At 33.9% G+C, this 24,255-nt stretch overlaps 2 protein-coding genes across 2 annotated transcripts; both read left to right on the forward strand.

The window, feature by feature from the left end:
- The first annotated feature begins 9,202 nt into the window (after window positions 1-9,202).
- LOC126693369 (uncharacterized) lies at window positions 9,203-11,135 on the forward strand. The gene is made up of 2 exons (XM_050389323.1): window positions 9,203-10,851; window positions 10,958-11,135. Exons 1-2 carry the CDS (start codon window positions 10,077-10,079, stop codon window positions 10,972-10,974), a joined length of 792 nt encoding a protein of 263 aa, XP_050245280.1. The 5' UTR covers window positions 9,203-10,076; the 3' UTR covers window positions 10,975-11,135.
- Window positions 11,136-20,275: 9,140 nt separating this feature from the next.
- Window positions 20,276-21,691, forward strand: LOC126691367 (uncharacterized). The gene has a single exon (XM_050386416.1). It carries the CDS (start codon window positions 20,276-20,278, stop codon window positions 21,689-21,691), a length of 1,416 nt encoding a protein of 471 aa, XP_050242373.1.
- The last annotated feature ends 2,564 nt before the right edge of the window (window positions 21,692-24,255 follow it).

The raw sequence follows: 24,255 nt of genomic DNA on the forward strand, positions 1-24,255 counted from the left end.
TATAGAGTTTTCATATCCGCAAATTTACCTCTAGCGCTTACTTCTAGGCCATTAGCATTTATGGACAGAAAAATCATGTGACCATCACATATAGTAAATCAATTGATAGGTCTTTTTAAAGTGGTCATGTGATAGTCGCATAATTTTTTGCCCATTGAAGTTAACAAAAATTAGTCTTAGAGTCGATTGAGTAGATATGGGAATCTTAAGAAGTTATAAAAAATAAATTGAAATTCTAAAGGGGTGTTTTTGCATTCTAGCTTAAAATAATTATTTAAATTAGCATGATTATTATGAAGCTATTGAAGATCTAATATATTTCTTTAAATTATGTTTTTAAAACACAATTTCAACAGAAAAATTGAAATTGTTTAAATGAAATGACTTGTTTGAATATTTTATATTTAGGTTAATCTATTAACTTCGTAAGCCACATATTGATTATTTTTATTTTTATCTTTTACTGTTTCAAATATATATTTATTTTCATCTTAAAGTATGAAGTACCATTAGTATAATAACAATGCTTATACTAAGTATCAACTCCTTTCTATAATAAAAATAAAATACCAACTCTAACACCAAGTACAAAAATAAATATATATATATATATATATAATTTATATTCACATTATTTTTTTCTATGTCAATCAAATATTTCTTGTAATTAATTAAGAACTTCTTACTGATATTAATTAGTTTGGCTTTCAACATTTTATTTGAATCATGCACCATATGGACTAAAAGTCTAAAATCCAGACTCTACCACCTCTGCGTGTGCATGGGCCATTAGTCCATTACTCTACCCCTCCACCTTCACCATTTCTCTATTTTTTTTTTTTTAAATTAATTTATATTTGCCTAGTTGTGTCTGAGACTACGTGTTTGGAACCCAAACTTTCAGTGCGCTGATATAGCAAGACACTTAGAAAAAATTATGTTTATTCAAATTTTCGGTCATCTGGTAATTATGCTCAGTGGCGGAAGCAGAATTTTAGTCTAGAGGGGGCAAAATTAAAAGATGATATTAAAAGTGAAATTAATCTAAAAAATATTAACCAACAATAATAACAAAATAAATAAACAGTTGTAAGCAAATATGAATATATTTCATATTATTAAAATAAATAAACAAAAATAACCCATTCATAGCTACTAAAAAATTTATAAACTGATGGAGTAAGAATGTGATTAGTGTTACTTAAAAAATATAATGAATAAATGTTAGAAATTATTTTTTGTGATTGGTGACATGCCAATTTGTAAGATATAAGTAGTAAAATTTCTAATATCTTTAGCATCATTCAAGAATAAAATGCTGTGAAAAGTATCATAAATATTAAAAATAGTGTAAATAATGATATAAAATAAAAAATAAAAAATAGTGAAATAGGTGCAAGTTGCAGTAGGACAAGACAAAAGCAATGATTTGGTAACTTTCAACCAAGTAGAAGTCCTTTTTTTCAATTTTTTTTTCCTCCATTTCATAATGTAACTTTAGACTACTATTACTAAAATTTTTTAGGAGAAGTCAGGGGGGGCAGGTGCCCCCCTCGCCCCCCTCTGGCTCCGCCAGTGATTATGCTTATTCAAAAAAAATTGGTATGCTAATTCATGTACGTATTTACATGTTTTATTTTTTGTGATTTAACTCCCTTTTATTTATTATCTGAGATAGATTTCTACAATGAATTAGCATACAGGAGGGAGCTTAGTTGTAAGTTTGTTATGCTCTGAATTAGGATGTATAAACCAGAGGCTTGTACATTGATTAATTAATGAGAATTTTGTTTAGCAAACAAATTTTACTTTATTTAAATGAAATATACACCACCCCCCCCCCCCCCCCCACACACACACACAAAAAAAAAAAATCTGTTGATTGATCTATCAGGGGAAAAAAAATACTATTCACACATTGTGTTTCAGATTTAAGAAAGTTCCATTGTTTGTTAAAAACCTAGTTGATCCTGATGTTTGTTCCTAAATTAGTGAAATAAGAATGATTCTTTCTTCTCAAAAAAAAAAAAAAAGGAAGGAAAAAGAAAAGAAAGGGTCTTGTACAATGTTAACGGTACAACTGTGCATGTTCATGGATGATTTTCACGGTTCTTATTTCTTTGTCTGTTTCTGAGTTTCTTTTCTATCCTTGGGTACAATTGATAGTTTCTTAGGCAACTAAACATACTTTTTTTGGCTTTGTTTTTTGTTTCTTTAATGTCTTTTCTTTCTTTGGTTCAATTATCAAATTAGTATTACAGATGAAAACCCTACTTACTTTCCCAAAATGATCTCATTCTGACCACTCTTCTAGCACTTTCGGATCTCACGGAGAGCAACGGTCCCTGGCTTGAACCTGTGGGGCTTCTTCACTCCTCCGATGGCCGGAGCGGATTTCCGAGCAGCCTTGGTGGCCAACTGCTTCCTCGGTGCCTTGCCACCAGTGGATTTGCGAGCGGTTTGCTTGGTACGAGCCATTGGAGTTCAAGAATTAGGGTTAGGGTTTCAGAGATTGAAACTATGAATTGGATTTTGATTTGAAATTTTGAGAATGTGTGACAGAAATGGGATTGGAGGGAGGGGATTTATACGAAGAGATTGAAATTTTGGAAGGGAGAGGAGGTCGATCGTGGACGTTGATTTGCTAAGAATTTTGGGCGATTGTTGGGTACAGAGTAAGCAAGTTGTGGCTTTTGAAGCACGAACTAGTTGGGTTAGATTCAGAACGTGGAGTTGTTTGTTTTTATGGGTTTTTTTTGTGTGTTTGTTTCTGAAGAAAAATTCTGGGTTTATGGGTTTGCTAGAGATTGAATTGGTTACTGGGTTTATGGGTCTATTTCTTCGATTTATTATGGTTTGGTTTGGTTTCTTGGATTTATTTCTTGTTTTTCTGGATTTGATGGAGTAGATTTGGTTGCTGGATTTGGATTTGGGGTTTGCTAGAGATTGGTTTATTTCATGGATTTAGGAAGAACATGAAGAACAACTTCAATTCTTACGAAAAACTAAAAAAAAAAAAAAAAAAAAAAAAAAAAAAATGTTTTTTAATTTATTTTCTTTTTTGGTTTAAATTGTCTGACATGGCTTTTTATAAAAAATTAAAATGCTGACGTGGCATAAAAATGCCAAATAATATTTTTTAATAATATTTTAATCGCCACATTAGTGCCACATCACCGCCACGTCAGCTAATAGGATGTTTCGTCTGCCACCTCAGCTTTTCCCGTTAGTTGGCTAACCGTAAGGACTTAAATGTCACACGTTAATTGGTTTATGGACTAAAAGTGGTAAAAATAAAATGTAGGGACCAAAATTGAAAAAGTGCAAAATGTAGAGATTAAAAGTACATTTATGCCTTCTATTTTTCAAAGGAAAAAAAAAATTATCTAGGGATATATACTAGTTTTTATTTTAACATAAAAAATTACTTCATCGTAGGTTCCAGTTAGCTTAACTGGTAAAGTCTAAAAAAAAAAAACTACTTTATCTATTTTATCACACATTTTATAACTCATCCAACATCTCAATTTCTATTTTTACATACAACTTATTAAAATAATATAAACTACAATATTAAATAATATAAACAATTCAAAGGAGAGAGAGAGGAGTGGGAGAGAAGAGGAGATATTTTTAAATAAAACAATATGTTTTATTTACATCCTAAGCTACAGTAAAAAAAAATACATACCCACCCTGCATGTGTGTTTTTTTCGCTTGTTAGTTGCTAAAATAGCAATTGTGGAGTTTTTATACCCCAATGCTAGTACTCTAATATAACCATCTTTTTAACATATTTAGTAAAGTATTCATGTTTTAGAATTTGAATTTGCTAGTATAGTGGTTGATGTAGCTTTTTTGAGTAAAAAAGGTCATGTGGAACACGATATTAGTAATGTTATGTTCTATACAATATTTTAAAAATGAATCTCAATATTGTTATTGTGGGATCATGGACCCAAATCATACAATTGGGTTTTGGGCTTTGGCCGAGCGCATGGGGTTTTGGCCGAGAGCGTGAGAAGTCTCAATATTGTTATTGTGGGGTCATGGACCCAAATCATACAATTAAGTTTTGAGCTTTGGCCAAGAGCATGGGGCTTTGGCCGAGAGTGTGAGAAGTCCGAATTCAAGGAGGAATATCTCTTCAGATAAGCTAAACGCAAATCGGGTATAGATCCTAATGATCAAAGTGACCTTCCAAGAAGCTCTAGTGATAGGGACGTGTATCATAAACGTACAAGAAAGATGGGAACCCAAAAATATCTAAGGGAAAACAACTACCACAGCATTGAATGCTCTGTAGATAATTACCTGGCCACATTATTGAGGAAGTGACATCTAAACAGTACTTTTCCAGCCTTATAACCATCCTCCAAAGACTTCTAGAGGAGGCTGATGGGACAAGTATCAACCTAAACCATCAACTATCCACATGTAGGGTAAAGGTGAAGGAAGAGATGTAGTATAAATGAGAATAGAGACCTTAGAGGAAGGGGATCAAAAAACAGAGAAAGAACATTGTAGCAATCACAATTGCACTTGTACTCTGTTTACTTGATTTATGTGAGCACTTGCCTCCTCGGACAAGGAGTTCATCCATATTAGCCGTTGTCCAATTCACTAAAGTCTAGTTCTTTGACCCACTCTCTACAAATTTATTGTATTGGGCTCACTAGGCTAAGATTCCATACATTTTAGGCTTGGGCTGCAAATCGTGTCCCTACAATTGGCGCCGTCTGTGAGAAAAGCTTGTGTAATAGTGAGTGCAACGGTTAAGTATGGTACGATCATAGTTCTAGGGGCTTTTAAGATCAAGCACATGCCTCGTACCTCTATCAAGGGCTAAGTCCTCGTGAATCTGGTGGCCAAGTTCACTGAACCTCCATTAGAGGAAGTGGCAGCAACAAAGAGCATGGATGAAGAATCGGTTGGCACAATTTCCCTGTAAGAACCTTTATTTTGGAAGGTATATGTTGATGGTGTAGCAAATCAAAGGGGCTCCGTAGTGGGGCTAGTTCTGGAAGGTATATATTGATATCTTCTAATCTTTCTATAAGTGTTCGAATAGAACCTCAGCTATGTCGGGTCTTTCGGACCTCCTGTTTTGGGGAAATTAACATACACTAACATCTTTTGAAGTGGTTAAACAGAACCTTAGCTATGTCGGGTCCCTCAGACCTTCTACTTAGGGGAAATTAACACACACTAACATCTTTTGAAGTGGTTAAACAGAACCTCAGCTATATCGGGTCCCTCGGACCTCCTGCTTTGGGGAAATTAACACACACTGACATCTTTTGAAGTGGTTAAATAGAACATCAGCTATGTTGGGTCCCTTGGACCTCCTGCTTTGGGGAAATTAATACACACTAACATCTTTTGAAGTGGTTAAACAGAACCTCAGCTATGTCGGGTCCCTTGGACCTCTTGCTTTGGGGAAATTAATACACACTGACATCTTTTGAAGTGGTTAAACAGAATCTCAGCTATGTTGGGTCCCTCGGACCTTTTGCTTTGGGGAAATTAACACACACTGACATCTTTTGAAGGGGTTAAACAGAACCTTAGCTATGTCGGGCCCTTCGGACCTCCTGCTTTGGGGAAGTTAACACTCAATGGCATCTTCCAAGTGTTTAAACTCAATCTCAACCATGCCTCGGTCCTTGAACCAGATGATGAGGGAAGTTAACACTCAATGGCATCTTCCAAGTGTTTAAACTCAAACTCAATCATGCCTCGGTCCTCGAACCAGATGATGAGGGAAGTCAACACTCAATGGCATCTTCCAAGTGCTTAAACTCAAACTTAGTCATGCCTGTAGTCCTCAGACCAGATGCTAAGGGGAATTTAACACTTAAGGGCATCTTTACAAGTGTTTAAATGAAAACTCAATCATGCCTCGATCCTCGGACCAGATGATGAGGGAAGTTAACACTTCATGACAACTCTACAAGTGTTTAAACGGAAACTCAATCATGCCTCGATCCTCAGACCAGATGCTAAGGGGATGTTAACACTCAAGGGCATCTTTACAAGTGTTTAAACAGAAACTCAATCATGCCTCGGTCCTCAGACCAGATGATGAGGGAAGTTAACACTCTATGACAACTCTACAAGTGTTTAAACTGAGCCTCAGTCATGCCTTGGTCATCGGACCAAATGATGTGGGGAAGTTAACATTCTATGCTATCTATTTGTTTCTCACTAAAGTGTCAAGACAAACCCAAGATCATAACCAACTCCTCAAATTGGTAGCTCTAAAAGGAGCAATTTACAGTACAAATATGGGGTGTGTAAAACGGCACTCCCATGGGTGTAAATCAAGGGATCAAGTAGAATTAACTCTTAAAGAATTCAAAACCCCAACTTTCTCCTCGGATGAGAGGAAAAAACCGGAGTTTTGAGGGGCTATTGTGGGGTCATGGACCTAAATCATACAATTGGGTTTTGGGCTTTGGCCGAGAGCGTGAGAAGTCCGAATTCGAGGAGGAATATCTCCTCGGATAAGCTAAACGCAGATTGAGTATAGATCCTAATGATCAAAGTGACCTTCCAAGAAGCTTTAGTGATAGGGACATGCATCATAAACGTACAAGAAAGATGGGAACCTAAAAATATCTAAGGGAAAACTGCTACCACAGCATTGAATGCTCTGTAGCTAATTCCCTAGCCGCATTAATGAGAAAGTGACCTCTGAACAGTACTTTTCCAGCCTTATAACCATCCTCCAAAGACTTCTAGAGGTGGCTGATGGGACAAGTATCAGTCTAAGCCATCAACTATCCACGAGTAGGGTACAGGTGAAGAAAGAGATATAGTATAAATGAGAATAGAGACCTTAGAGGAAGGGGATCGAAAAATAGAGAAAGAACACTGTAGCAATCACAATTGCACTTATACTCTGTTTACTTGATTTATATGAGCACTTGCCTCCTCGAACAAGGAGTTCATCCATATTAGCCGTTGTCCAATTCACTAAAGCCTAGTTCTTTGACCCACTCTCTACAAATTTATTGTACTGGGCTCACTGGGCCAAGATCCTATACATTTTGGGCTTGGGCTGCAAATTGTGTTCCTACAGTTATTATCAAGTTCTTTACAAAAAAATTTTAAAAAAAGAACTCGATATTAAACTAAAACACTAGACACTTTAGAATCTAATCTCTCTCTCTCTCTCTCTCTCTCTCTCTCTCTCTTAAATGAGAAGAATAATTTTCATCTCTCTCTTAAATGAGAAGAATAATTTTCATTATACCATAAAAATAATAAAACGTCAAATATAGGTCATAGGACACTTGATAGAGAACCACTTGCTTATCAATTTAACTACAAGTACGCAATTGTTAGGGTTTTAGACCTTAATTGACACAAAATAATCAACTTTTAACCATTTTACAATGAAATAAACGGAGTGCATATCATCTATTAATTACTTGGCAATCAAACTTAACCTCTCCCCCATTTTATTTTCTAGGGTAAAATATTATTTTGGTCCTTATATTTTACTAAAAGTTTGTTTTTCGTCTCTAAATTTTAAAAAGTTCTTTTTTCATCTTTAAATTTTATAAAAAGTTTTTTCAATAATTTAAAGACAAAAATAGAGATGAAAAATGAACTTTTTTTAATAGTTTAGAGATAAAAAAAGGTCCCTTTTTATAGTTTAAGGACATAAATAAAAAAATTTGCAATGATTTAAAAAAAAAAAAAAATCTTTTACAAATTTTGGAACAAAAAAAAAAACTTACTAAAATTTAATGATAAAAAATAAACATTTGATAAAATTTAGGAACTAAAATAGTATTTTATTTTATTTTTAATCTACAACATATGAGAAATGGGATGGGTTAAAAATAACCGCCAGATATTATCAAATAGAACTTGCTCTTTTTAGTCTCCGTTTGGATATCAATGAAAAATGAAAATTATTTCACTATTCAGTTTATATTTACTATTATTCATAAGTCCCACTATACTTTTTGGTACTATTTATATGCCCCACTGTACTATTTTAGCTAACTTTTACTTTTATTTACAATACTTCCAGTAATAGATTTTCAATTTTAACAAAATAAATGGTATTTTAATACACCCTTAATAAAGGACTAGGTCTAGATTCAAGAAGAAAGAAACAAAAATAAAGCAGACTAAACACTAAAAAGCAAGAGCAAAACCCACCCAAAAAAAAAAAAACACACACACACACATCGTGAAACATATTTCTCACAGCATATGGACCTATACGTGTGGCGGTTCACATGTGATGTGAGAGAAAAGTCCTCACGATCATCCCATCTGATTAGATATTTTTTCCAACAGTGGACCCCATCAGTCCATCAGCCACTGAAATTCCTTTCTTCTCGGTTCTCGCTTTGTCTTGTCTGTTTTCTCCGTGTCTTTCCTTAGCTATGCGTCACTTGCCTCTCCATCAATATCTTCTTCATTCTCAACCTAAAAGAACCAAGAAAAATTCCCAAAGCAAACCTAAAAACCCCAGAAAAGCAAAATATACAACCAACCAATGAAACCAAAATCAAAGGCAAGCAAGATAGTCAGATAGAGCAAGGAACCAGCAGTGAGAGTGGAGAACCAAAGACAAAGCAGAAAGCAAGAAATAACACAGTAGCGGAGTCAAATACAATAGGACAATTAATTTGTTGACAACAATAAGAAAATAATGGTACCATAAATAAAGCCCAATAAAGAAGGCTAATCTTTTCTCAAAAAAAAAAGAAAAAAAAGAAGGCTAATCTTCCTTTATTAATTTCATTCTATGCCTTTCTTCATATCTTTTTTTTAGGGGATATACCTTTCTTAATAAAGAAATAATCTATTATCTCAAAATAATAATAATAATAATAATAATAAAGAAATAATCTTTGCATATACTTTAGTATGAAAGGGTCCAACTTTGTGGAAGATCGTGGGTAGTCAGCCAAGCTAATCTAAACACTTTTTCCTTTTTTGATGATTTATTTTTATTTTTTTGTTGTTGTTGTTGTTGATGAAGAAGAAATGCAAGAACTTTTTTTTGTTTTTCCGATAATAAAATCCAAACACTCTTGGCATATTATATGATACTATATAACAAAGGTTGTAACCAGGGACCCGCGACCATGTGCTGCATTGAAAAGTAAATAATACAAAGTAAAATTATTAAACTACAAAAACAAGTACTCCACCAATCCCCAAACATAATAAAAAAAAAAAAAGTAAAACACTTCTTAATTTGTTCAGACCACTTCAAAAGCTTCACAATCCTAGCTAGCAGCCCCTTCTTCTTCTTCTTCTTCCATTTCTGATAGAATAGATAGTATCGTGTCCGATTCCATTTCAAGCTTCAACTTTATAATCAGTTAGTTTCTTCTCCTTACTCATCAAAAAAAAAAAAAAAAGTTTCTTCTCCTGAGCTAGCTCCATGGCGAGGTCGGTTAGTACTACTACAATCCTCAACGTCTTTAAGGTTTTTGTGTATTTTCAAGTAGCTCTCTTCATCACTCTCGCTCGTGGTTATGTCATTTCTACTTCAAGTTTTCGATTAACTCTGTTTGTAACTGTGTTGGTCCTCACATTTCTGTACCCTGCTCATGCTGAAAAAGACTTGTCTTTGTTTGAGTTTTTCGTAACGATCTTAACTAGCACTTCATCTGTTGTCATTAGTGAATCTCCAGCAATTGTGATTCTTATCCTGACTGATCCATCACTTATATCTCACATCAAACCACGGTGGGAAAGATTTCTAGTTAATCGTTCTTCTTCTTCTTCCACTTCTCTTGTGAACTCCAACAATATCAGAAGATATGCAGAAATCATTGGTGAAATTGTAACTCGACTACATGCTTTCAGAGATTTTATAGCGGTTGCAGGGGTTTCCCGAACATGGCGATCTGTTTGTTTGAGCATCAGTAGAAGGCCTCAGCTTCCTTGGCTGATGCTTTCCGAAACACTTTCCACAGACATGCGACATTTCTTCAGTCTCTGCGACAACAATCGTTATCAATTACAATTATCTGAAGTCCAAGGAAAACGCTGTTGGGGATCTCCACATGGTCGGGTTGTAACCTTGGGTCCTGATTATGAAACCCACCTTCTGCACCTTATTGAAAGGGTACAAATTGCTCTTCCACCATCAAACACGATTCGAACTGGCTGCTACAGAAGAGTGGTTTCGCCTTGTACACAAATTCATTCTTTTAAAGGACCCTTCCCAGGACTCATCGTTACTTGTCATTGCAATTTTTGGCCCTGTGGACCGCTTAGCTTTTGCTAGGGTGGCTTTCGACAGAGGAGGAGAAGGAGCGGCTTTGAATAGAAGAGGACAAGGTCAGTTGTCTATTGTTACCAATCCAGACAATTTGAAATTCAATGATGTTGCATGTTTTAATGATCAAATATATGGACTTTGTGACAACGGCAAGCTGGTGCGCCTTGAACTTGATGCTCCTCTGGCTGCTGAGCTACAAGTTATTGCGCCCCAACCAAGCGAAGAAGAAGTAGGCATTCCCCAAAAACTGTATTTGGTGGAGACATCGGAGAATCTTTATGGGATTTTTCTTTACGGATTTCATATTCCTTCGAAGATGAGGCACGAGACTATATATTTTTTGGTCTACAAGCTCAACTTTGGTGCATTGGCTTGGGAGGAAGTGACAGACTTGGAAGATATTGCTGTTTTTGTTGGTGAAGGCAATTCCTGGTGCATTCCTACAAGCACTATCCTTTGCAGAAGTAATTGCATCTACTTCACAGATGACAATTGGGAGTGGCAAAGGTACCCAGGAGTGGCATATGGAGGCCATGATGTGGGAGTGTTTAACATGGCACAGAGGGTTATCCAACGCCTTCCATTCGGTAAGAACAACCCTCTTTTCTATTCTCGATCAATCTGGGTTACACCTACTATGCTTTATTAGCTTATCTGCTTATGTACAACTTTTCAAGCCTTCTTTTCTTCTAGGTACCATTGTACTTTGATTTCTCTAAGACCATTGGCTTAATTGAAGTCCCTGACTTCTATGGTGGCCAAATACAATTGGGCATTCTGGTTTGTAAGCAAAGACGGCCTTAAACTAAATTCTAGAATGTTAATGGTTGTGATGCTGTGAATTTAAGCAACTGTGACTCTATTTATCTTATGTTCTGGATTTGAAACAAAATCTGAAAATGCAGTTTAGATGATATTGATCTGTAAATTATTCAAAGAGAACCGTAAAAGAGTAGCAAATTAGTGTAGCTTGCCAATTGCCAACAAGCTGTTGGATTGATTTGCTTTCTTGCTTGAACATGAAGCTCCGGACTAAAGTCTAAAGCAGATTTAATTTGTTCTTCTTTTTAACAAAAACCAACCATCCTTCTAACATCTTCTCTAATGGCCTGAAAATGCCTTCTATCTTGATAGTTCCACCACGAATCCTTGTCATTCTTTCATATATGGTAGATTGTAGCAGCCCAAGCAATCTTACATAGATTCATTTGGAACCTTCTTCCCTTAATCTCCTAGTGAAAGAACACAATTTGAAAACTTGTTGCCATTATGTCCTACTGAAAACACTTAAGCATATGGTTCTACTCGTAATTTGGCTTCTGCAGAAAACACGTCTCCCTCTTATCCCTAGTTAGCGACTCTGTATAAAGTGGATAGTCTATCATTAACAGGCTACATGCTGATAAATGAATGCTAGGAATATCATCAGGCAACCAAGCCATTTTGTGCCATTCATCCTAGGGTTTTCTTGTAAAAATCTTATTCCAAGTTGAACTACGAGTGTACTGACCTGTCCCATGGTTTACTTGATTTTTAGAATTTTGTTGTTTCAGTTACTGCAAATCTATTTATCTCACGCTCTGGATTTGAATTAATTGACTACTTGGGTTTCTTTTTTGGATACATTTAAATAGATAAATCAGAATATTATTTAACTGAATCAGAAGAACAAAAAATCTTTCCTCCAAGCAGAAATAACAGCAGAAGGAAGAAAAGCTAAGGAAAACACAAAAGATGTAAATTTTACAGCCCATTTAGAATGACAGTGAGCTATTAGAAATTACAACTTACAAAAGACCTTGCTAATTCCTTTGCATCCGCCTCCAGGACTGCAATTTCTGAGTGCAAAATTTTTAAATCTCTCTCCACTTGAATGCTTTGAAGTTTCTCTTCCTTAGCTATTTGCCTATTTCCTCAACCACCGTGACTACTTGTTTTTAGTCCAATATATAAATTAGTGAACCATGTTAATTGCCAACAAGCTTTTGGATGTAGCCCGCTGTAGCTTATCAGGCATTCCATTTATAGTGATGGCACCAGACCACAGGTTTGATCCCCTAGGTATTATGATTGTAAGCAGGACACAATCTTAAGCTAATTTCTAGAATATTTATTCTTGTGATGCTATGAATTTAAGTTACTGTGAACCTATTCAACTTTAGTTATGGATTTGAAATGCAAAATCCGAAAATTCAATTTAGATGATATTGGAAATTAGATTGTTCAAAGAAAGTAGATTGTATAGCATGGTAATTGCCAACAAGCTTTTTGATTGATTTGCTCTCTTGCTTCAAAATGTAACTTTGATTAAAAGAGATGCAATTCTTCTCCTTTTTAACAAAAACAACCCTCCTTCTAACATCAACTTTAAGGGGTCGAAAATGCCTCTGATCTGGAAATTGCCATTATGAATCCTTGTGTTTCTTTGCAGCCATATGTGGTGGATTGTAGCAGCCCAAGGAATCTTACATAGCTTCATTCTAAATCTTCTTCCCTTGATCTCCTAGTGAAAGAACACAATTTCGAAACTTGTTGCCAAAATCCTAGTGAAAAAATAACACAAAAACAGATGGTTTCTTCTCTTGATTTGGCTTCTGCAGTAAACACGTCTCCCCGATATTCCCAGTTAGCAGCTCTGTATCTAGAGGAGTCTATCATTAACAGGCAACATATTGATGAATGCATATGCTAGAAATGTCATCAGGCAACCTTACCATTTTGCACCTTTCATCCAAGTTGTACAAATCTTATTCCAAGTTGAACTACAAGTGCGCTGACCTGTCTTAGAAGGAATCCAATTTATAACACCATCTTCCCCAAGTTTACCTGATATTGTGAATTTTGTTGTTTAAGTTACTGCGAATGTATTTATCTTGTGTTCTGGATTTGAATTACGAATTATGAAAACTAAGGTTAGATGGAACTGGTAATAAGGTTGCCCCCACAAGTGAGTAAATTAGAAACTGTTAAATGACAGATTGTGTTAATTAGGCTGTAACCAATTGTTGTTAGCCAAAGTCTTATATGAGTCGAATCCATGCCTATAAATAGCACACCCTCTTTGTATGTAAGTCACTCTAATTGTAATAGAATCTATGTTAGTCATTACTCTGTTAGTCTTTGTTCTATTATATTTTTGTCCTTTTCTTCATACTTCATATTGTGAATTTTGTTGTTTCAGTTACTGTGAATCTATTTTTCTTGTGTTCTGGGTTTGAATTACAAAGTGTGCAAACCAAGTTTAGATGAAAGTGGTAACAAGGTTGCCCCCACAAAGGGAGTAAATTAGTTGATTACTTGTTTTATATAAATAAATAAACCAGAGTATTATTTAACAGAATCAAAAGAACAGAAAAAATCGTTTTGCCAAGAAAGGAAATTCAGCAGGAGGAATAAAAGCTGAGGAAAACACAAAAGCTATACATTTTACAGCGCATTTACAAAGATAGTGGGCTGTTAGAAATTACAACTTAACAAAAGACCTTGCCAACTCTTTTGCATCCACCACCAGGACTGTAATTTCCCACGAAGCTGTATCCATCTCAGCACTGATTGCATCAACGCAACTTTTCCAAATATCCAATTTTTTATCTAAAATATAATAAATAAAATTGGGGCATTGCAACTAAATAATTACACTAAAAGTAATACAGACTAGTGAACTAAAATACTAACAAGAAAGTGAGTGAAAATTATAGCACACAACGAGAGTGAAAATGTGCACTCTATTATTTTACATGAATAGTGGGTTTCATTAATTTAACTTGCCATCATCCCTGCACCTTGAACTTCTTCGGTATATACCAAAGCCTTCATGCTGAGCAAACTTGCTATAGTAATTACGAACCTCTTCCGGAGAGACAAACACCATCCCGGCCCTGGGTGTTTCTACTTCTTCATTCCCTAACCCTCCTACATTGTGTTCCTCTACTTTGTCACCGTCAACTCTCTCATTATCACAAGAAGACCCTTGATTATCATTCTCCAATGTCACATTTACCATAGAATCACCTTCCATCTCCTAATAAAATAACCCCAAAAAAAGAAGAAAAAAAAAAAAAAACTGTGGCCCCAAACTTGATTAATTGAATAAAACAGATTAGAAATGGCACAAAATGCTAAAATTGAGGCTTATAGCAATCTAGGAAGTTGCCAAACAGGAATCTTTAACCAACCAAACAGTATCAAATAATCCAAATTATTCAGGCCCACAATGATCTCAATAAGTTCCTAGTAAATCCCATCAAAATTTAAAAAAGAATCACTGAGAGTTTATTTACTTCAAATCCCAATTCAAAAATTTCCAGAGATTTAATGGCTGAATGTTACATGCAAATTCTAATACAAGGGCCCTTTACACATTGATCAGAAAAATTACCCAACGCCAAAAAAAAAAAAAAAAAAAAAAAAAAAGAAGACTAATAACAGAGCAGATAACCCATAACCCAAAAAACTTCATGTACAACTGCAAGAAACAGATTTTTGTGAGGACCCATTTGGTTGCTCACAAAATTAAGGCAAGGAAAACAAAACCCAGAAGTTAAATTCAATATTTTTCCACGATTTGGAGCCTATTAAGCCTCATTTGATTTAGTTGTGCTAAATTTTTCACTTCCCTAAAACTAAAATAAAAAAATAAGTAAAAGAAGTAGAATTCTGAGTGAATGAGTATTATAAAAAGTGTGCACTAGTTATATTCTGGACAAACAAAGAGGGCATAAAGAAAGAAACAGTCACAATACAAGTAATGAGAGTCTTACGAATAGAGAGAGTCTGGGACTAAACTGGGGCTTCGCCAGAGAACACAGTGTTGGGTTGGTGTGATGAACAACAACATACACAAGAAGACTAGAAGTGCAGCCAACACAAAAAACGCACCAACTCCCTTTGAAAATCAAACGACCGGTCACCTAAACACTTTGATTTTCCACTGTAGCCAACACTAATGGCATGTACAATGAAATGTTTTTTTTTTTTTCAATAATTATTTATTTATAACCATGAAATCTGTATTTATTATTTATTTTTATGTGAATAAGTATAACTGTATAAGGTAGTTTGGCCGTAATTTTATAATAGGATAGAGTTATTTTCTTTCTTTCTTTTTTGACATATTTGACAATTATTACTTAGGAATACTTATTTCCAATCTAAATAAGTAATATAATATAACAGTAAATTTTTTTTAATGTACCTTATAACTTTAAAAGTTAAAATTTTATATTAAATTAAATTAAATATTTCAATAATATAACCAATATTGAATAATAAAATAGACATAAAAATTAAAGAACAAAATTATTATAAGTTACATGATACATATAAATTGTGCAAGTCCAAGTTTCAATAAAAAAAATTATAATATATTATAAAATAATTTAAAATCAATAATGAAACACCTTATAAGTTTTAAATATATTGAATATTTTTTTATAATTGAAGTAGTATTTAATTTTTTTTTTTTTTTTTTTTGAGGAACTAGTATTTCAAAATTTTGATAATATAGTTTAACTCAAAGTAAATTATGTTAGTAATCTGGCTAAATTACAAATTAGAGCCTTTAAGTTTTCCTTTTCAATTTTTTCCCTAAAGTATCATTTTCTCTTTTCAATAATTTCATCCCATAACTTTCATTTGTCAGTTTGGCCCTTCCATATAGTACTTTTATATAACATAAAACATATAGAAACTTATTAATTTAAAAAAAAACATTTGTTATTGAAATAATTAAAATTATGTAAAATATAATATAAAAATTCAAGATAATTAAAAATAAAAGAATAATTTTTATTTTTTAAATAAATAAAATCAAATAATGAACCTTTTATATGCATACTATTTTTTTTATTAAAAGTAGCTAAAAATATACATGAGAAAAGTTAACGGATGCCCTAAAGGCATTAATTTAGAAAATATTTTTAGAAATTTGTTATGAGAAAAAATTTAATTAAAATTTTAACAATTTTTTATATTTCTCATAAAAGTAGTATCAATTTTGTTTTTAAATAGTCAGTAAACAAATTGAACACAGTCATAAAATTGCATTGAAGTATAATAAATTTGAATTGAATCTTTTATATTTTACTATTTTTTTTAGAATCATATTATACTAAGTTTTTTTTTTTTTTTTTTTTGAGAAAGAATATTTTACTAAGTTTAGATGCATGAACTTGATGTAAAATATAATTGACATGAATTAGAGTATAACTGAAAGGGCACTTTGGGTAAAATTGGAGTGCATTTAAAATCTAAAAACAATTGGCATTAATTAAATGGCAATTGGAAGGAAACTTGGCATAAAATTATAGGCCAATTAGAAAGACACTGGATATGAAATTAAAGTGTAATTAGAATCCAACTAGTCGCTCATCTGTGTGCTGCGCACAAATTTTTTTTATACTAAGGTGATATATATGAAACAACTTTTGTCGTACAAAAATTATAAACAATGCTATCTTTCTAAAAATTTCAATCGATATGTTAGTGAAAATTTAAATTATTTATAATATTTTTGTGATTAAACAATCTATAATAGCCAGTTACAATTTTTTTAAAATAATTATGAATATTAGAAATTAAAATTTTTGCAATGCAATCTCAATTTTTATGTTTCTTAAAAAAAAAGATTCACAACTCTTAGATATTGTGTCAAGGTCTTATAGTTTCACTTGGAAGGATTTTGTGTTTAGATAGATCTTAAGGGAAAGTATTATTTTGGATTCTACATTTTAGGGTTATTGTCAATTTGGTCACTACATTTTGGTAGCAGTCAATCATCAATTTAGTCCATATTATTTTCAACTTATAATCAATTTTCGTTAGTGAATTGACAGTAAGGATCAAATTATCTGTATCTTGAAAAGAATAAGGATCGAAAACAATGACCCCAAAATATAGAGACCAAAATAGTATTTTTCGCCAAAATTTTAGTCACAGCTTATATGAATGTGTAAATTTCAAGGCTTCATTTGTTTCAACATAAGATGTTGTCTATTAAATATTACTTGTCTTCTAATGTTCATTGCATGCTTTAAAAATACTCTAGAAAAACATTTTCTTATGTTGAAGCTTTTACGAGAAAACACAAACTTCCCTATATTTTTGTATTGACATAATAGTAATGTTAGGTTTACAATAATTTCACAACAAATGACAAATCCTAGGTAACAAACTGTTGGCGAGTAAAAAAGTGATGGTAGTGATATACCCAGATTAGAACCAATAATATTTAGGTACTTAGGATTTTTTATATATAAATATTGTGATATAAATAAAACAACTTTAATTTGCCTCTTTAAACTATTAATAAAAAACAACTAAAACCAACCTAAATATTTATATTTTTTTAGGCAACACATTCAAGTTCCAATAACATATTAAATATTAAGCATAACACATTTGCAGGGGTCAAAACGCAAAAGCTAGAGGGCACTATTGGTATTTTTTTTTATACTAGATGAAATTTCTACTTTGACCTAAATTAAGTGTATATGTGTGTGAAGTTCTCTTCTGAAGACTTAAACTTCAGCTCTTGCCCTCTACAACCCACAAATACTTATATTTGTGGAGTGATCATGGCAGAAATCCCTAATGGAAGTATTAAATAGACGATTAAAGAGAGAAGAAACTGAATCAAGGCTTGTTATGAGCGAATATCGTTTTCCCAATGGGGATACAAGGATAAAGGAAGTATAATACTACTCAGAACTCTCCTCCTCTCCTCTAGTTGTCCTGTTCTCTAGCCGGATTTTTGGGATGGGGCCTGTCCCATTATGAGGGCAAGTTTTAGGACTGTCCTCCCTATTCAGGCCAGTCAATCAGTAATAAATACGGTTGTCATTAGGTGAGGAAAGTATTAAATGCAGAGGTGACTGTTGCGTTGGGCTCTGCATTTTTCCGGATGCATTCCTGTGGTAACTCGATGACGAGAAGCATGCGTTCCCGCAGTAACCCGACGAAGCAAACCCTTTTTGAAACATGGGGGGCATCCCTCGATAATATCTTGCCTCAACGTGAACCAGGTCCTCGTGGGATTTTCGGACGCAGTTTGCTGCGTACAGCCTTCGGACCATGACCCCGCCAAATCTCCTCGGGTCTCCATGTAAATGCCTTACCGTGGAAGGGACTCCCTAACTTTCAGTCCTCAGAATATGGCCTTCGTGGTGAGCTCAAGCACACTCTCCCACAACATTAAAGTTCCTAATGACACATTCAATACCCATAACTCATTCAAGTTCTAAAAATCTACATAATCATGATTCTAAGTTCAAAATACATATTTTCCTTTAAAAAAAAAAGTTCAAAATACATAACTACATATTAATTAGACATGACATGGTTCCATCCATGATCCTTGTTTAAAATGCATGATTATATTACCATTCAAGTTCAATTTTTTGACATGGTTGTGTGTAGTTAACTTGCCCCGCCCTTCCTTAAAAGTCATCCTGACTTTTAAGTGGAATTTGTGGTTTATCTTTATATTAGAAGCCCTTTCTCTCTTCTGTGTGTGTGCATTTGTTTCTCAAAAAAAAAAAAAAATAAGGTTCATGTTTGTAATAAATATGCATTAGTTATTACTTTCAACGTCCATTGTCTTTGTTGGAGGGAAAAATGCCCAACAAAAGTTTTCAAAGCCTATCATTTCTAGAAAAAAGAAGAAGAAAAAGAAGAATATCGACATAATAGTATTTTCATCATAAACAGAATAAGCTAATAGCCTAATACAACTCATAAAAATAACGCATGATAAGTTTCATACCACTACTTTATCGTAGTATGTTTTTCTATCACAAGCATTCATCTTCATAATATCATCCCATCTAAAATCATTTTTCTCACGAATATCTTGAATGGTATTCGATATGCTCTTAACATAACATAACAAAACATAATTGTCCTTACAAAAATACATAGAATTAAATTTATATTACAGTATCAACCATATTAAAAATAAATAAATTAAACACACAAATTAATTTACTCATTTTCTCTAGTTATATAATTATCTCACAGTGTGTGACATATCCTTTTGACGTTCCATTCTTTAATTTCTTCTTGAAGTTTCTGTTATATATGCTTGTTGGACATTATCTTGCTAGGGGAAAATTCTTAAGAATTACTCCAAACATAAAAAAGAGTTTCAAGAATCCAAACCCTTTCTCAATATAGTAGATCACAGTGAAGATTAACAAAGGTTAGATAATTCACATGCATTTTCAACTGAGTCACCACTAAAACTTTCAAATAGTATCAGACTCTTAGATAAGGAGACACATTCCATTTTTATTACCATATTCAACAAATTGTTTTTACAAAAATCACTAATAGTAAAAATTAATCTTACACCCAAAAAGATTAAAAAATAGAAAAGAAAAAAAAGAAATTGTTCTATTCCTATAATCCCTTTGGAACCTTTAGATGCGTAGGTAGTATTTTCATGGAATGGAGAAAAATTAGAGTTTAGTGTGAGATGCATTAAAAAGTGAATAGGTAAATAGAAAAGGTCGATTTTATTAAGACTTGGCTAAAAATATGAATGAAATTCAGCCGTTGATTAAGCGGGAAAAAAAAAAAGCACTGCTCGGTAAAGTTTTTTCATTCAATGTTAAAGGCCAGCACAACTATACACGTACTTTTCATGGTTGCTCTTTTTTTTTGTCTGTTTCTATGTGTCTCTTTTTAAATATTCTTGGGTTTAATGGTCAAAAGAAAGAAACAGACTTTCTTTCTTGGCTTTGTCTGTTTCTTCAGTGTCTTTTTTCTTTCTTTGGTTTCAATTATCAAAATACTCTTACAGATGAAAACCCTACTTACTTTCCTAAATTTCTTGTAGATCTCTTTCAAAACTCAGGGTTTCCCCCTAGCTAGCTCAGCTAGCCATTTTGTTCGGCTTGATGATGTTTTGATGCTTTTCAATTTTCATCAGTCATAGAGAGTAACACATTCCATTAATCCATCATGAGGTCAGTCAGTTTGCTCGACATCTTTAAAATCTGTGTCTATTTTCTAATGGTTATCTTCATCACTCTCATTCGTGGTTATGTCATTTCTTCTTCAAGTTTTCGCTTAACTTTGTTTGTATCCTTGTTGATCCTTACATTTCTATCCCCTTCTCATCATGCTGAAAAAGACAAGCCTTTGATTGAGTTTTTCTTCACCATCTTAACTAGCGCATCATCTTTTGTCATTAGCGAATCCCCATTAATTGTGATTCTTATCCTGACTGATCCATCACTTATAGCTACAATTCAAACTCGGTTGCAAAGATTTATAGCTAATCGTCATTCTTCTTCTTCTCCTTCCAACAATATTGACTGGTCCCATCTCCCCCCAGATCTTGCTCGTGAAATTGTAAATCGAATGACTACTTTCAAAGATCATATAGCGGCTACAGGGGTTAGCCAAGTTTGGCGACTTGCTCGTTTGAGCATTAGTAGAAGACCTCAGCTTCCTCTTCCTGCGCTGATGCTTTCCGAGCCACTATTAACTGACATGCGAACTTTATTTAGCCTTTATGACAACAATCGTCATCCATTACGACTATCTGAATTCCGCAGAAAACGTCTTTGGGGATCTCAACATGGCTGGGTTGCAACCTTCGGCCCTCGTTATGTAAACCAACTTGTGCACCTTATGACAGGAAACCGACTTGATCTTCCACAAATTCAAAGACTGGCTCCTCGAGAAGAGTGGTTTTGCCTTGTACACAAATTCAATATTCTAAAGGACCCTTCCGATGAGTCAACATTCCTCGTCATCGCAATTTTTGGCCCTATGAATAGTTTGGCTTTTACTAGAGTGAGACTAGGAGCTGCTTTGAGCAGAAGAGGAGAAGCTGAGTGGGTTGTTGTTGCCAAGCCAGAGAATTTGAAATTCAAGGATGTTGTACATTTTAATGGTCAAATATATGCACACTGTGACAATGGCAAGCTGGTTCGCTTTGAACCTGTTGCTCCTTTTGCAAATATGGTCCAAGTTATTGCTGATCATCCACAAGATGTGGGGGCACACCGAAAAATATATTTGGTGGAGTCATTGGGAAATCTTTATGCTATTTTTCGTAACGGATTTCTTATTCCTTCAGAGAGGTCGCATGAGACTACATCTTTTTTTGTCTACAAGTTCAACTTCAATGCATCAGCTTGGGAGGAAGTGACACGCTTGGAAGGTCAAGCTTTTTTTGTTGGTGATGGCAACTCCTTCTCTAGGCGCTTTCCTACAAGCACTATCCCTAGCAAAGGTGATTGCATTTACTTTACTGATGACCATTGGGACTGGCGAAAGTTCCCTAGAGTGGCATATGGAGGCCATGACGTGGGACTGTTTGACATGGAAATCAGGGATATCCTACCCCTAACATTTGGTATGGACAAACCTCGTTTTTATTCTCGACCAATTTTTGTTACGCGTAATGACAAACTTTAGTTGACTTCGTTTTCTCTGATACCATTTGCTTAGTTAAAAGAAGTGTGTACAAGTGGTGTTTAGACTTCTTTGGTGGCCATATACAATTTGGTATTCTGGTTTGTAAGCAGCATACAAACTAATTTCTAGAATATATATGCTTGTGATGCTGTGATTTATGTTACTGTGAATCTATTTATCTTTTGTTCTGGACTTGATATACAAAATCTGAAAATTCAGTTTAGATTGTTCAGAGAGAGCTTCAAAAAAGAGTAAATGAGTATAGCATGCTCATTGCCAACAAGTTTTTGGATTGGTTTGCTATGTTGCTTTAGAATGCAACTCTGGACTAAAGCATATTCTTCTTCTTTATAACAAAAACCAATCCTCCTCCTAACATCATCTCTAATGGCTTCTATCTTACTGATGAATGCCTTCTATCTTGACATTGCTATTATGAATCCTTGTGTTTCTTTGCAGCCATATATAGTAGATTGTAGCAGCCCAAGCAATCTTGCATAGCTTCATTTGAAAATTCTTCCCCTGATCTCCTAGTGAAAGAAACACAATTTTGAAACTTTTTGCCATAATGTTCTAGTGAAAAACAAAAAAAACAAATGGTTTCTACTCTTAATTTGGCTTCTGCAGAAAGCACACAATTCTCCCTTTCTATCCCTATTTTGCAAATCTACTTGAAATCATTAAAATTTCAGAATTTGGATTTCCCTACCATAACCAAAAGGCCAAGGTATTGGTCTATTTGCTAGGAGGCTTGGGCTCCCACTAGACCCCTAATCTCCATCTTCTCACATTCCTTTCTGTGTACTAAAGAATTTGGTAGTCTTACCTCTATTAACTTTCTGCCCCAATGCTTGCTTGTAGGTATCAAGACTGTAACACAACTGATACATCAAAGTTCAATTTTTAACACACCATTAGATTGTTTGGAGAGAACCCTAAAAATGAGTAAATAATATAGCATGCTAATTGCCAACAAACATTTGGATTGGTTTGCTTTTGCTTCAAAATGCAACTCAAAGCAAAGGAGATGCAATTTATTATTGTTTTTAACAAAAGCCAACCCTCCTCCTAACAGAATCTCTTATGGCTTGAAAAAGCCTAACATATATTTTGTAGGTATATATGATAGATTGAAGCATCCCAAGCAATTTTACACAGCTTCATTTGAAACCTTCTTCCCTTAATCTTCTGGTGAAAAACACAATTTCAAAACTTCTTGTCTTAATGTCCTAGTGAAAAAACAGTAAAAAAAAAAAAAAAAAAACAAATTGTTTCTATACTTAGTTTGGCTTCTGCAGAAACCACACAAGAATTCTCCCGTAAGTTGGCAAGTTTTTATCGAGTAGAGAGTCTGTTGTTAACATAAAACTTACTGATGAATGAATGCCAGGAATAGCATCAGGGAACCAAATCAATTTTCACCATTCATGATTCATCCTAAGGTTTTGTTGTACAAAGCTCATTCCAAGTTGAACTACAAGTGTACTGACCTGTCTTAGAAGGAGTCCGATGCATAAAACCATCCTTTTCAGGTTTACTTGATATTTTAAATTTTGCTGCTTCAGTCACCATAAATTTATTTTTCTTGCGTTCTGGATTTGAATTACAAAATATGAAAACTAAGTTTAGATGAAAATGGTAACAAGGTTGCCCCCAAAACTGAGTAAATAAGTTGACTACTAAATATTTTTTTATATATATAAATAAACAAACCAGAATATCAAAAGTCTTTCCTCCAGAAATAACAACAGGAGGAAGACACGGTAAAGAAAATACGTACAAAGAGCTATATATATTTTACAGCCCATTTACAAAGAAAGTGAGCTATTAGAAGTTACAACTTACAGCCCGTTTACAATGACATTCATTGCGTTTATGCAAAATTTTTGAATCTCTCTCCACTTGGATTCTTTGAAGTTTCTCTTAGCTATTTGCCTCTTGCCTCAATCAACAGTACTACTTGATTATATTGAAAACGGAAGCACAGAATTGAAAAGCAGCTAAGACTAAAGACTGAAATGGAAAACAGAGAGTAAAGAAAAGGAAACAGAAGTAGAACTATGAGTTTTTGAGATACATCTTTCATAATTGATTCATTAGAATCAATCCTTATAATGTGATTGTGAATGACATAACGTGCCACATCCACCTGTGTTTCAAACAACCAAAATAGTTCTGCATCCGGCGCATAAAAAAGAACTCTTCAAGAATCCAAACCCCCCGCCACCCCCCCTCACTCAATAGTAGTTCACAAGGAAGAGTAACGAAAGTTAGATAATTTATGTGCATTTTCAAGAGGATCCCTACTAAACTCTTTCAAACAGCATCCAACACTTCAGTAAAGGAGACAACATTCAATTTCTATTGCCATAATCAACATCATAAAATAATATTTACCTCCAAATTGTTTTTACAAAATTTACAAATAGTAAAAACTAATCTCACATGCAAAAAAAAAAAAAAAAAAAACCTTGATCCATTGCTAGTTTGAGGTGCAAAGCGCAAATACCTCATAGTTTAGGGTAGATTTGTGTAATGGATTAACCCTAATTTTATATACACAC

Source organism: Quercus robur, chromosome 7 (assembly GCF_932294415.1).
Source record: "Quercus robur chromosome 7, dhQueRobu3.1, whole genome shotgun sequence".
Taxonomy (NCBI): Eukaryota; Viridiplantae; Streptophyta; class Magnoliopsida; order Fagales; family Fagaceae; genus Quercus; species Quercus robur.